This window comes from Amphiura filiformis, chromosome 13, assembly GCF_039555335.1.
Source record: "Amphiura filiformis chromosome 13, Afil_fr2py, whole genome shotgun sequence".
Classification (NCBI taxonomy): Eukaryota; Metazoa; Echinodermata; class Ophiuroidea; order Amphilepidida; family Amphiuridae; genus Amphiura; species Amphiura filiformis.
Genome location: NC_092640.1, coordinates 62,419,418 through 62,434,129, shown reverse-complemented (window position 1 = coordinate 62,434,129; position 14,712 = coordinate 62,419,418). Strand labels below are relative to the sequence as shown.

Below are 14,712 nucleotides of genomic sequence, written 5' to 3'. Positions count from 1 at the left end.
CTTGTGTACATGTATACAAATTCTTGTATGTGTTTAGGCGACCAAAAACCCTGTAATATAGACTTGTCAAGTAGGTCTGGATTTTTGTTTTGTTTTAAAAACAACTTTAAAGCTTGTAAAAATCTGAAAAATTTGTTTGAAACATTTTTTTCTTCACAAATTTCAGTCAAAATTAATTCAAGCTCTTTTTAATTGCAATTGCATACAGCTATCAAGTAAAAAAACCCCGCAAAATCTAGGTCTGTCAGGCCCGAAAAACAGGGTTTTTTTCATCGCCTTATAAAAACTGTTCAAATTAACACATACAAAATAATACATGTTTATATGTACATCAGGTATGTTTTACTTTTTTTTCTCATGCTACAAAAATGTAGAGTTTCTACACATGTACTGTTCATGAAAACATGTATTAATGTTAGGCAAGGCACATTTAGTATTATTGCATTTTCTATTCATTGCATCACATGTAAAATAAATTAAGTTTAAATTAAATTCTTTAAAGCCATAACTATGTGTCCAATTTTCATGTGTTCAATTGTCATGTGCAAGTCTCTGACTTTAATCAAGTGGCACAACTGAGGGGCAGCAATTATATAGTCCACAACACACAGTAATAAGTTTATCCATAGTACTATCATCGCCAAAGTTCCCAACCAAAGCAATTGGTAATGTCCCTCCTAAGATGGTAAATTTCTGCATTACTGCACCTATCACCCGTTCAACATGAATTCGCACAATCGAGAGTTCCCTGCTCCAGTCAACCTCCACTTTGTCCAATTGTTTTTTGCCACGAGTGAATGGTGGTATTTTAACCTCTGACATTGCAAGACGACAGTATTCGTCAATCGTAAACCCGCGATCCGCAATTACAACATCACCAGCGTCCACTACTTTCAGTTATTACCTTATCTGAAGCACGTCCACCCCAGCAAGGGCTGATAAAAGAGACAGTTCCCTGGGGTGTAATACCGATAAGAAATTTTACAGTGTTATGATGTTTGTATGAACTCCATGTTTGTGCCCGGGCTAGCAAATCTGACTGTTGTTCTATAAATATCTCGGTGCAGTCTATTATGATGGCGCATTTGTGGAAAAAGCGCCTAAATGCAGTAGGCATGCTTTGCAAGTGCATCTCTCGTTGGCCAGTGGATAAGTGGTGAAAGTTTCACGAAAAGTACATGTCCCATGTTTTGTGTCGGGACCCAGTCAGGGTTGTTCTCATCGTACAATTTTGCTGGTTCACCTAGGATGGAAAATAGAAAACAAAAGGGTTAGAGATTATGTGCCCAATTACATGATGTATCAGGCTAGGCTACCTGTAATTATAGTTATACATGTCTGCACTCTGCATGTGTAAATTGCATTGTCAGATTGCCCCTTCATGGTGGTAGGACCTACTTCGTATTATACAGAGGACGATTTGGAAAATACAGGAGTAGATTGAAGTTAATATAAGTTTAAGCTTACCTTTGATGAAATGTACTGCGCAAACTTTGTGGTATTTTGACGGAGTTCAGCTGGAATTTGTAGTCGAGCCATCATCAGCACGCCTGAGATTTGCAATCCATTTGTTCCTTCGCCTCTGTGATATCTCTTGGTCTTGGGGTCCATATCTTGCATCTCGGACCACAGGGAAGGCAAAAAAACTCAGTCTTTTACCAGGTACACGTTTGTTTGTGCACCTATAAACACAACAACTTTCTGGCATTGTAATGTAATTCTAAATGTCATAAATAATGAAGAAATGCGAGTGTTTTTACTTGATCAACAGCTGACAGAGACGAAGCGGAAAAAGCGTAAACAAAGAGAAACCGTGCTGTTGATGTATTGCTTGATATAACCCGCTGCTTAGAATTTTTGTAAATTTGTCTTCATGATTATATTTAGTCATATATTTCAAGACTAAATGTTAAAATAATTATTTCCAAATAGTATTTTGGGTTTAAATTGTACATTTAAGGATTTGATGATTTTTAAAGAAGGAAAATTTCATACGGTTATAAATTGTTTGTGCCCGATTTGTGCGTTATTTTTATCATATATTCCAAACCACGGTTCACTGTGCACTGCGGCATTTAATCAGCGTGGTCGGGAAACAGCTGACTGACTCCCTGCAAGATGGCGACCGGATTATGCAAATGAGCAATTAGACCTTACGTGGATAACCTCTATTGTGGGTGTGGCAACCTGCATGAAGCATCTCCAACCAGGCATCCCTGCTCCAACCATGGAGGTAGTAGAGAAGGAGAAAGCTCGCACGCATTCTATTGTACAATCATAATTGCCGCCCTTTGAGGTTTCCAGATCAACGTTTTGATTATGTAACGATTATCACTTATAATCTTTTGTGTTGTATACATGCATGGTCGCACACTTGTGTGCGCTATAAATATGATGAAACAGCATAGGTCATTCTAACTTGATGAAAATGATGCGCATTATGCTTCACATCTCTTTCATTGGCTATAGTTTAAAAGAGGGCCCAGGACGCGGTTTATTTTGAAACCTCGGGGGAGGAACAATTGTTAAAATTTTGGGTAAACAAATAAAATCGGACCAACCCGGGCAGTATCGGGCAACACTGAGATACACCTCATTTGATGGGAGAATTCCTCAACTTAACAATGTGCAATTTATTTTAATAAGATCTTCGTATTTTTAAAACAGTGGTTAAAACAATTTTACCCGTCCTTAAAATGTGTGTGAACTGCACCATTCCATAATAAACTATTTAGAAACATTTTGGAACAACATGTTTCAACATTATTAATCGTAAAAAGAACATCATGTATTAAATGAAATATGAATATTCAAGTTCAACAGCTATGTAAATGTATGCATCCATAATACATGTTTTATGCATACATGATTTACTTGTTACTAAATATGAACCCCCCATGAGACGGAGTCATTCCAGAAATTATCGGCGATGATCATTAGATCAAAGGTATATCTGTCTCTATTGTGTATACAATAGGATTTACGTAATGAGCTTAACGCGAGCTCACTCCTTCTCTACTACCTTCATGCTCCAACCAAACCACCTGAAGTGGATTAAATAGGTTTAATGGGAATCTATGACCCAACAAGTGTTTATTAATAGCTGGTCAAAGGGGAAGGCCTACAACAATCCATACCCAAATCAATGAATCAATCAAAGAATACTGCATTACAATACATGAGGGGATCACAAACATTTAAACCATGGGTATACATTGTAGTTTGATCTTATATCAATAACCCAAACCACGGTCAACACTTAATACAATAATATAAAGTTTGAAACATTTTTTGTATTCACATATTCTCAGAAATCTGCATGCAATAATCATCTTATCATGAAATAAAGAGATCATGCAGTACATGTAGCTACACAGAATCTTTATCAGAACAGTATAAACTCTATAACATTTTAAGCTGTAACAAGTACATGTATTATTAGATCTAAAACAAAATTACCAATAGAAATGATATTCATAAAAATGTGAAAATAATGGGTATATGACCAGTTACTGATCATTCTCCTGTACATGACTTTTTTTACACAATTTTAACTTTGTATCATTTCTGTCTGGTATGCCAAGCTGACAGCAGGGTTGCCAAACCAGCGATTTGGTAGCCCAATTGGGCGACTTTTTGAAGATTTGCCTCATGACTTTTGACAATTTCCTGTCCCATAGAAACCAATGGTTAAGAAAAATTTGGGCGACTTTTCAACATTGGCTCCTGCGACTTCCGATAGTTTCCTGCCCCATAGAAACCAATGGAAAAATTGGGTGACTTTTCGATTATTTGACCCGCGATTCGGGCTGAAATCTTTTGGCAACCCTGGCTGACAGTAGAAACATGGAGGCACTATGTTCTCTCCCAGGAGTGGCACAATTTAAATCATCGATTTAAATCACAATTTAAATCAAATGATTTTGTTTTAAATCACTGATTAAAAATTAACTTTTTCATTTTACTCCATTTTGGATAATTCAAGTTAATTTCTTTCTAAATTGTCTGTTTTATTCATTCCTAATAGTACTTTTGGATACAATTAAAATACCTTCATGATGTCATTTATCAATTCCTAAAAATTCATCTTGAAGGTGCAGAATTCAACAGTTGTTTACGTAAAAACATTTTTTTAATATTTTTTTGTAAATACCCGATAGGATTGCACATATGTCTAGCATTCCACTGGGATCTTTTGACTTTATCATGGGGTATAGCAGTTCTTGGAATCAAAAAATTGACTGAAATCAAAATTATTGATTCAAATCAAATAAATCGACTTTTTTTAAATCGCCAACCCTGCCTCCTCCCGTCCCAACCTGATAAACCATTGCATACAAATCCACACACACACCTACCTTATTTTCTAACATGATTAAGGTCATGACCTTTAGACATGTGTCAACTCCAAGCAATTCCAGCGGTAAATGCAGTGGGAAGTCCGCCAATGAGAATCGTGTGTGGTCTGGTAAGGCAAAGATCATTGGCGTTTTTCCGTCCACAATCTCCAGCTCTACCCGCGTCTTACCCGGTACTGGTACTGGTGCGCTTAGAAATCTGAGCATCCATGTTTCGATTTGTCTTACGTCGTGCCGTACCAGAGGGGGGATGTCGGAGCATATGCCTGTTAACACGCCCCACACGGAATCCCTGAAAATATAATGAATACAGATGTTTTTCAAAATCCATTAAACTCTTTCTTCTGGTATTCAGAAAAATCAAGTGTAAAATTTAACACTCTTAAAACAAACTACTAATAATATATAAAAAACGCACGGATTGGAAACCATACACATAAAACTTAGGTACCGTACTGTATGTACAACTTTACATGCAAGCATGTAGGCCTACATGCAGTTTGTGCATGTAGGATTTTAACAAGACATATAATGTATCACAAACAAATTGGGTCAACCTTTTCCGGCTGTTGCTGAAGAACTCATGCTCCCCCCAGTAATAAGCAGAAAATGTCCACTTTTTGCGGCAATTTTGTGCAAAATTGGTTGATTTACCCCTGAAATTCACCCCCGACCCCTCCCCAAAAAGACTCCTGGCACCGCCACTGCAAAAGGACTTTTTTTTACATGTGTGTCATATAATCTTGATAATGGCTTCCATGACCAAACAGTAAACTGAATTCTTTTTAGTTTTGTCCATCATGGTAAAAACAACAGGACAACCACCACATTTTTAGGTACATCTAGACAAAATATGTCAAAAATCATAAAGAAACACATCTGGTAACAAAACAAAGTATTCAAAAATGTTTTTTCTGCTTCTTCTCTTTTTAAAAATAAAATTCAATTCAACGTACCCGGTACATGAATCTTAAACTGTAAAAGTGAAATTATTCAAAATTGTATTAAGTCAGAAAAAACCCAAATTTCTTCATGAAAAACTCTGTGGTGTAATGTTTGGTTGGTACAATGTAACATGTTTATTGTACATTACGGTACAAATATTATGTGGCCGAGCGGAATGGGTTACGACTCATAATCGGAAGGTTGCGGGTTCGAGCCCTGGCGACGCCATCATGTTGTGCCCTTGAGTAAAGCACTTTATCTCGATTACTCCTCTCCACCCAGGTGTGAAATGGGGAGCTGTTATGAATACTGTCCATTGAGCGCCACCCAAAGGTATGAGCATGCCTTGGGCATTGTATGGCAGCTGACATATTCTAACGACGGCGGAATAAATGTAAAGCGCTTTTGGTACATGTTCACATGTGAAAGGCGCTGTATAAATACCAACATTTATTTTTAACATTTTTATTTTAATATGTTCTGGTGTCAAACATGTAGCTGTAGGATATTGAATAAATTAACCTACATGTACTTCACATTGCAGAACACGAATGAACAGTTTACCAAATTGAGAGCTCTGAGGGTTGATTGTCTACGATCTACTACAATGGGCAGTATGCATAATGGTAATTTAAAGGAAAGCATTTTTTAAATAAGTTACCACTGACACATGAGTCAATCACTAAACATGTTTACAACACAGACATAAAGGTCAAAGGAATCAATCTGTTTTCTATTTCAATTTAATTTGTGAGGGCTTGATTGAACCAAAAATTATTTAGGAGATTAACTCACTACCCCAGTACTCTACAGGGATAAACCTCACTGACATACTAAGACTGATATTAGTTCACACACATTTATGAATCTTTTGATAACTTTGGCAATTAATTTGATAAACAATCCTAAATAAACAAAGAAAATATATCAATCTAGATGCCGAAGTAATAAATTATAAAAAGAAAAAAAAAGTTAAAATTTTACATCAATACTTGCACAATAAATAAACTGACTGAAGAAATCAATCACCAATCAATAAAATAAAAATAAATAAATAAAATGATAAATAAAATTTCAAATAAATAAATAAATAAATAAATAAATAAATAAATAAATAAATAAATAAATAAATAAATAAATAAATAAATAAATAAATAAATAAATAAATAAATAAAATAAAAAATAAATAAAATATTTCATGCCTTGAAAAATTAAAATATTCTGACATCTTGGAACAAGATGCTTTATGCATAGCACCTGCTATCTACTGAAGACAGCATCTAAAATTACCTAAACTAAAATTCAAATCTAAATTAATTCAGCTGACACATTACCACTAAATCATCCAATTCATCACAACATTCATTTTGCAATCTACTGAACCATTTCTACCATATAACAATCCATATCTACTGAACAATCTCTAGCATAATCTTCTACAATATTACTTGCTATCTACTGAAGATATGATACATTCTCTATTTAAAATTAAATCACTAACCTTATCCTTTCACTGTTTTAAGCAGTAGAAAAGGTACAAAATTATTTAATTCAATCAGATCAAACAATTACCAAGTTTGCTATCTACTGAAGATATGATATTCTTTATTTAATGTTTAATCGCTAGTCTTATCTTTTGACTGTTTTAAGCAGTAAAAAGGTACAAAAATATCCATTAAATTTGATCAATCAATTGAAAATTTAGAATTAGGATTTATATAACTCCTTGTGAAAATTAGTTTATTCAAGCTGGAAAAAAATCTCTACCAGTACAAACAAATTTCTTATTTGAAATTCTAATGTTCGTTCGAGAATAATCCATAGCATCCACGTCTTTCCTCCCACCCAGCAGGAACCCCACGTTATGCAAATCAATTCTGTGCCATAAATAGCGCTACACAGCATCCATACTAAGTACTCTCGTTTCCATACAATATTATGCTGTGGTTCAACGTTTAAAATGATGACAAGAAATTTTCACATGATTTTAATTTCGAGTTATTGTCCAATTTATAAAATAAATAAACGTGAAAATATAATTAGTATATTTAAAAATATTTGGTAATTCAACTTTAGTCTGAAAATATTAAATTTTAATTAAAAGTGGAAAGAGTAAAAAATGTGAAAATTTTGCCTCTTTGAAAAATACAATAAGGTGGTTTAGTGGTTGCCTTCAGAGCTGTCATGTTATTGACGTCATCAGCTTGCATCTATAGTATAGTGGCAACTTGACCGAGGATTTGACGGAGTGCTATGTCTGGCAAGAACATGACGATTTGATCGCGAGGTAAAATACGTAAACAGCAGCAGCACAATAACGGCTTTTTAAATGCATACAAACAAACCTCAGGCTCTGTATTTGCAATTTCCTTTTTATTCATTAAAATGTTATCTTTTTCAAACCACAAATCAAATTGAGACTCTTTTTTTTGTTAAATTCTGATGTTTTATCTGTTGAACTGAAAGAAGCCATATTTTTACATCATGATTTTTAAATTTACAGCATTCATTTCTATGATTGATATTATTTTATTACCAAGACATTTGTCTTTTTATACTTCTTGTCACCTGCTTTGACATTGAGATGGTCTATTGCCATTTGGTCTAAAACCATTTCGTCTAATTCCCGTTTAGTCTATATTCAACTGGTCTATTACCAGAAAGGCTAATTGCCACGTAGTCTAATAATTATATAGTCTAATGTCCATTTAGTCTAATATTGTTTGGTCTAATAACCGGTATGTCTACTAACCATATAGTCTAATAACCATCTGGTCTAATTTTTTTAAATAACCATTTGGTCTAATACCCATTTGGTCTAATAACTAAGGTCTAATACTCGTATGGTCTAATAACCAGTTAGTCTAATACCATTTCGTCTATTTATTAATAAACTAAATGCTTGTAAGACTAAATGGCTTGTAGACCAAATGAGTATTAGACCAAATGACTATTAGACCTATTGGTTATAGACCAAACGGGTATTAGACTAAATGGTTGTTAGACTAAATGGATTTAGACTTATTGGTTATTAGACTAAATGGCTATCGGACCAAATGGTTATGAGACCAAATGGTTAAAGGACCAAATGATTATTGGACGTAGTGGATATAGACCAAATGGGTTTAGACGAAATGGATGTAGACGAAATGGATATTAGACTAAATAGAATTAGACCAAATAGCAAATCCCCATTGAGATAACAGGTGGAATGTGGATACCATTTTACATCTAGATCCTAGACAACATTTATAATAGGTCCAACCCGATTGATAAAATTGTCTGAAGATTTGTGATATCCACTGTTTCAATTTTCATGTCCTCAGTTAACTATGTAAAATCTATGGGTTCGAGTCTGTGTGTGTGGTAGGGGGGGGCAGGGGTTGTTTGCACAAACACATTCAACTTTTCATTTAACCAATTTTTTTCTTCTTCTTCAATTAACAATATTATCATGAAGCCTTACGGAATTATACAATTAGTACTATATACCTTAATGATGCCTTTGATCCACCGACTTTCCGACTGGACGTCCGGTCATTACAAGAATCTATGAGTTTCTTGAGAATAAATAAGCACTCTCTAAACGTGGAAATGAACTGATGATGACTAATAATGCACAGAGATGTCAATGAGTTATTACGAATTCTCTTGGCCTGTTTTAGTTTTCTCCGAGTCCTTGGAGACTTTTTGTCGGGCGAATGAATTGGCCCGTCTGCGTCCTCACCGGGTACATTAAGGGTATCATTGCTGCTAGAGTTCTGACGTTGATTGGCAAGAAGTTTATCTTTAGTTGATTTCCTCTCGTAAACTTTAAACGGCCTGTAAAAGTTCACACAGATCCCGTATCTCATACGACCAGAGTCTTTATCAGTGAGGGTGAACACGAACGACGTGTTTTCACGTAAGCTTAGCCGTTTTTGTCCGACCGTGAGACAGCCTTCCGGTTGACAGAAATAGATGACGTCCGGTGGAAGTGGAAAATCTTCATGATCTTCGTGAGGGTAACGACGTAATAGTTCCGGCGTCTGAGCGACGTCATTATTACTGTTGGGACGCCGTGCACCGACTAGGACAATGTAGTCCACGAGTCGTGGGCAGAAATATTTCTTCTGAGTAGCCATTGTTGTAGTTTTTCTTCTTACATGTAGTTCAAATTAAGTTTTAGCAGTCATGTTTGTAGAAAGGAAATACAATCCATCAGCCTAAAAAAGTAAACAAATTTATAAATTGAAATATTAGTTCAACTTCTATAACATAAATGTGACACACAATCTGGTCCATAGAGGCCAAAATGTGGCAAATTTGAAATTGAAAACAAGTAAATAGACATCGATCCCAAGCTTCATAACTTTAGAACCAAGTATATATGCTAGGTGTAATTTTATAATAACTCAATTTTCAAAAATGACTCATTTGGCGGCCTCCATGGACCAGATCTTGTCACTTGTCAGATTACCACCAATTCATACATAAAACACCTACTACACCAAAAGTTTGTTTCGAAAATTGTGCCCAAATTATGTATCATGTCAAAATCAATATTAAGTCAGGGAACATCACTTACATGTACATCTAGTCCTGCCAGCAAGACTTCAGTCTTTATCATAAACATAATGACATCTACTGACCTGAAGTCTTGCAAAGGTACATATAGGGATGCACTGTACGTTTAAGAAATCCAAACTTCAAGCATCAAGAAATATACCTTGTATTTGTTAGTTTTACCTCAGAGATGCTGTAGACCCTCTTTACACAGTGCAGAAACATCACAAGTAGAATGCTGCTCAATATGATAAATCCGAATCATGAAAATCAAGACATTTTGCAGAGCAATATTTTGACCACTTTTGCACTAAGTAAATTACTTCCATGAAGATTGCAGGTTTTGCCAACCCTGGGAATTTTGAACCCACCCAAAAGATGAGATCAATGTTGATCAATTACCTCAACTTTGTGAGTATACTATAGACTAGTACAGTGGGATTAAAATCATCTTAAGGGGGTATTACACCCCTGTCCAATTTTGCGCCTATTTTTGCAATTTTCCCAAAAATTATAGCACATTGGTGACAAGTAAGATATGTATATTATAGGGGCAAGGACTACAACTACTGTTTTGAAAATACAGCAACACAAAGCAAGTAGTTATTGATTTATTGATCAAATATTGGTTTTCCCTCATTTTTGACTGTAACTCCACAACTGTTAGCTGTGCTGAAATAAAATTTCCAGTGCAGTAGTTGTAGTCCTTGCCCCTATAATATACATATCTTACTTGTCCCCAATGCGCCATAATTTTAAGCACGCCCAAACCCTGGTACAATGGGATTAAAATCATCAGTGCATGCCCAAACTGTCCTTGAGAGAGTTCCTCAGCTACATCCTTACTTAAGAGCCCAAAAATGAGCCCACATATTGTGATGTTTCTTATTTGTGGAATAGATAACAATAGAGTGCACTGTAACTCTAGGTATGACGAGTTACAGTTACTGGAACTACATCAGGATCAGGGTTAAAAATCCTGGGGTAAATCACCACAGGGCTGAGGGCGCTACAAAAATGTATTTCCCATTGTTGTCGTAACGTGCAAGTGTAACAAAAGGATTGGTGGCTGGAAGATTGGGTCCTAAAGACGCTGGGTCATGATTTTTTTTACAAAAAAAGGAGTTCATAAGGCCACCTTAATTAAATCCTGCGTCTCAAAGCTGTTGTGCCCATTAATTGTAAAATCCTCTTTGAAAATCAAGAAATTAAAATTTTTTGGTACTTTGTAAATTTTTTTTTACAAAAATGCGAAAATAAAACTGATTTGCAACAAATTTGCAACAAGTTTTGAAGTTTTCAACACAGAAGAATTATTTTGTAGCACTAGCAGTGACTTTATTCCAACATTAGCAACAGACATTGGATACTTTCTGCACAAAATGCTTGTTCCAATGCGTGTACACTACAGAATATGTGCATAAAAAAGTAGTAAAAAATAAATAAATAAATTTTAAAAAACTGCATTCGGCATTTAGGTTTTTAATTTTCTTTAGTGGCCTAAAGGGCGTATGAGTATAAAATAACATTATTTTTAAAATATTGGCCAAACTTGCAAAACATAGAATTTATTTATTACGGTACTGAATCAGGCGGTGATGGAAGCGATATCGCCAATTTTGAGGTCGCCATTGGATTAACACATAATCATGAAATCTTCATAAACAATTCTAAATTTGTTATGTGGTGTCAAAGCAAAATTATCTTACTCTAAAACCGTCGAGTAATGCACCGTGTACCACACTGCAAGTATGTTAATTTTCCATTTGTAATTGCTAACCCTGAGAATGTCAGACTATGCAGATATTTTATAAAAAAAAGAACGGCAGTACATGTACTGTTACGGTACTACTGTGTACATGGGTAGGATTAGGCTATTCCCTACGTGTGCTGAAGAGGGGTCTATTTTTTCAATTTTGTCAACTCAAAATTGACAGGTCACCAACTTTAAAGGAGGATTTCTTGATCCTAGCATCCTCTTTTTACGACATTTTTCAGTACATATCCACGAAAAAAGCCTATTCCCAAAATTTCAGTTGATTCCGATTTTGCGTAATTTGCGAGTATGCATGATTATGTGTATTACACTGCTCCATAGACAATACGTTGTAATTTCGTTCTGGTGCACCAGAACGAAATTCAAATTTCATGATATCTTTGCAAAACGAATTAATCTGCAAGAAATATTTTGTACATAAACATTATGTAGCCAAAGGTTTCCAGTGATATAAATATCTCAACTTTTTTTGAGAAAAGTGGGGGGATGAGGCTGTGGATCACGAAATGCCCCTTTAATATTTGGGACTCCCTTTCAAAGAAAATTATAACCCCATTCCATTACACAAACATATATGTACAGCATACATAAAACATTACATACAATCATTTTCAATACGATACTGTTCAAATATAATTAATATATATTATTAAAAAATATGTATTCATTTTCAGGCTCGCCAAATAAACATTTTATTTCTCATATTGCATAATTGAGCCAGATTGAACTGAGAGGCAACAGTAAACAAATGCCAATTGTCATCATTCATCAACATGCAACATGACTACACGAAGAGCAACTATCACTATCAGTAGGCCTATCATTAGCAATGGGATGTGTGTTGTGATACAGATCCATGTAGTGACACTGTATTTGCATGCATGACATTGACAGGTATAGGGCTAATTAAATGCCCTCAAAAAGCATCATAATTTGTTTTTACAAATAACCCATACCGTGAAAAACGATCAGAATATTATAACTTACCATGTCCAATATACTGCATAGTATTTTATCTTTTTATTGCACCATATTTAGCTCCACATCTGTGTAAATAGCGACCGTATTTCAACGTACACACACTGACTGCACTGACTGATGCCGATGCGCTGATGTCATGTCACAGAAGAAAAACAACCTGTTTTGGGAAAATGGGAAATAATTGATTGGTAGTATAGAGGGCGGCATTTCAGTTGCTGTTATATTCAGCAGGTGTTGGTAGGTGTTGATTCATGTTTTAATTTGAAAGCTTCATGCAATCATTTAAATATCCCCCCCCCCCCCCCGGCAAAACGACGGGGAGCAAATGAGGCAATTTTTGGCAGAGACCGGACACTTGCGGACAGAGATGACAAGTCATTTTGTGCAAGTCAAGTCCAAGTCACAATTCCTTTTGTCCAAGTCACAAGTCATTTTGTGAGTCTGAGTAAAAGAAAAATTATTTGATTGGTAAAAAGGGGAAGGCATTTTTGACAAGTTTCGGGGGCAAGATAATTTTGGCACATAGGCCTACCGTAAAATGGGGCAACTTTGGGCACTTTTCAAACAATTTTATTTCTAATTATCTCTTTTTCATGACATTAGGGTTCCCTTCTACACCTTAAAGTTGGAAAAGATTTTTTAATAATTTTGTAAGGGTACAAATAGCCAGTACGAAGTAACCTAGGGGTTACAAATAGCCAGTACGAATATACTCGGGAGTGAAAACTTCTAAAGAGGCCTGTACTTATTGGAAGAAGAAGAAGAAGCCTGACAAAAGTTACCCCGCATTTGGGGCAACTTTGGTCAGAGTTTTACATTCCATGAAGAAGAAAAAAAATCAAAAAAATTGATCTTCGCTGTATATGGGCAAGTTGTTGTTTTTTGTGACATTTGACCCTTGCAAAATTAATCAAGCACACCTCCTTGCTCATGAATATCGATTTTTATTTTTTCTGAACAAAATGTTAAAAATGCTCATTTTTGGTCAAAAATAAAAAAAAAACAAAAAAAACAAAAAAAATCAAAATTTTTTCGTAAATTTCGAGGAAATTGGATATGAGTGACTATTAATTCTTCCAAATATATTTCTTAACAAATTGACACCAATTATATGACTAAAACAATTTTAATATTGCTGTACGAAAATATGACCATTTACAAAAATATATTTGACCGACCAAAGTTACCCCGCTGACCGAAGTTCCCCATTGTACGGTATAGGCCTACTAGGTGCAGAAGGAAAATGTCCACTCATTGTTAATTGGTTAATACATACAGGGTGTCCCAAAAACAGAGGTCCTACATTGCGCCCTCTTTTTCTCCTATTTCAGAAAAGTTGATCAAGTATATGTTGGTATGTAAAGAAGCCTTTACCCGTTAGCTTTAATAAACCGAAACAATATATCGGCTCATAACTTTTTAAGATAATATGCCCTTTTAAAGAAATGTATATCCGTTCTTCACTCTGTCCACGGAGCCTGGAGGTTTAGCTACTTCAAAGATTGAAAAGTGCATATACCATGCATGAATATAAAACATTCCTCGATGATAATTTTATAAAATAACAACTTTATTTTAGGGAATGGGCTTTACCGGTGGGCTTATGGGTTATGGATTTTGTTAAGTGTCATTAATTTGGGCGAAATTGATGTGGGATGTTACTTCTTTTGCTATACTTACAATACTTATTTTTTTCTCGTTTATTTTATGCCTTTTTGTTTTATTGTGTTTCTTACTTTCTTACTTTATTGTTTCTTGCTTTCTTTTTATTGACAACATCAGTCATTTCTCTTTTTGGAATAAAAGGTAGCCCTGAAAAGGGCTGTTTAGTTTGTCTTTGCTTCTTTTGAAGTGAGTTTACTGTGCTGCTCTGCCGGATGCCCTCTACTTGGTTGCCTCCTTGACGAATACAGGTTTCATCCCTAGTCCTCATTATATTGCATCAATTGCGTTGTGTACCAACCGTGTGCGCCGGATACTTGCGAATATAGCAGTAATACGCTTGCAAAGATCTTGGATTTTGCCACTAATGAAGAAATCAAGTGGTGTGAGGTCTGGTGATCTTGCAGGCCACTCCACATCATGACCCATCCCAACCACTCAATT

The 14,712-nt window shown here is 35.2% G+C and overlaps 1 protein-coding gene across 1 annotated transcript in view; it reads right to left on the bottom strand.

The window, feature by feature from the left end:
* The window catches only part of LOC140168626 (MAP kinase-activating death domain protein-like), a 135,355-nt gene extending 122,635 nt beyond the window's left edge, over positions 1 to 12,720 (bottom strand). Inside the window, 3 exon segments of the mRNA XM_072192030.1 lie at positions 4,359 to 4,650; positions 8,796 to 9,508; positions 12,613 to 12,720. Of these exon segments, the coding sequence (XP_072048131.1) occupies positions 4,359 to 4,650; positions 8,796 to 9,427 (924 nt within the window). The 5' untranslated portion in view covers positions 9,428 to 9,508; positions 12,613 to 12,720.
* Between the last annotated feature and the right edge of the window lie 1,992 nt (positions 12,721 to 14,712).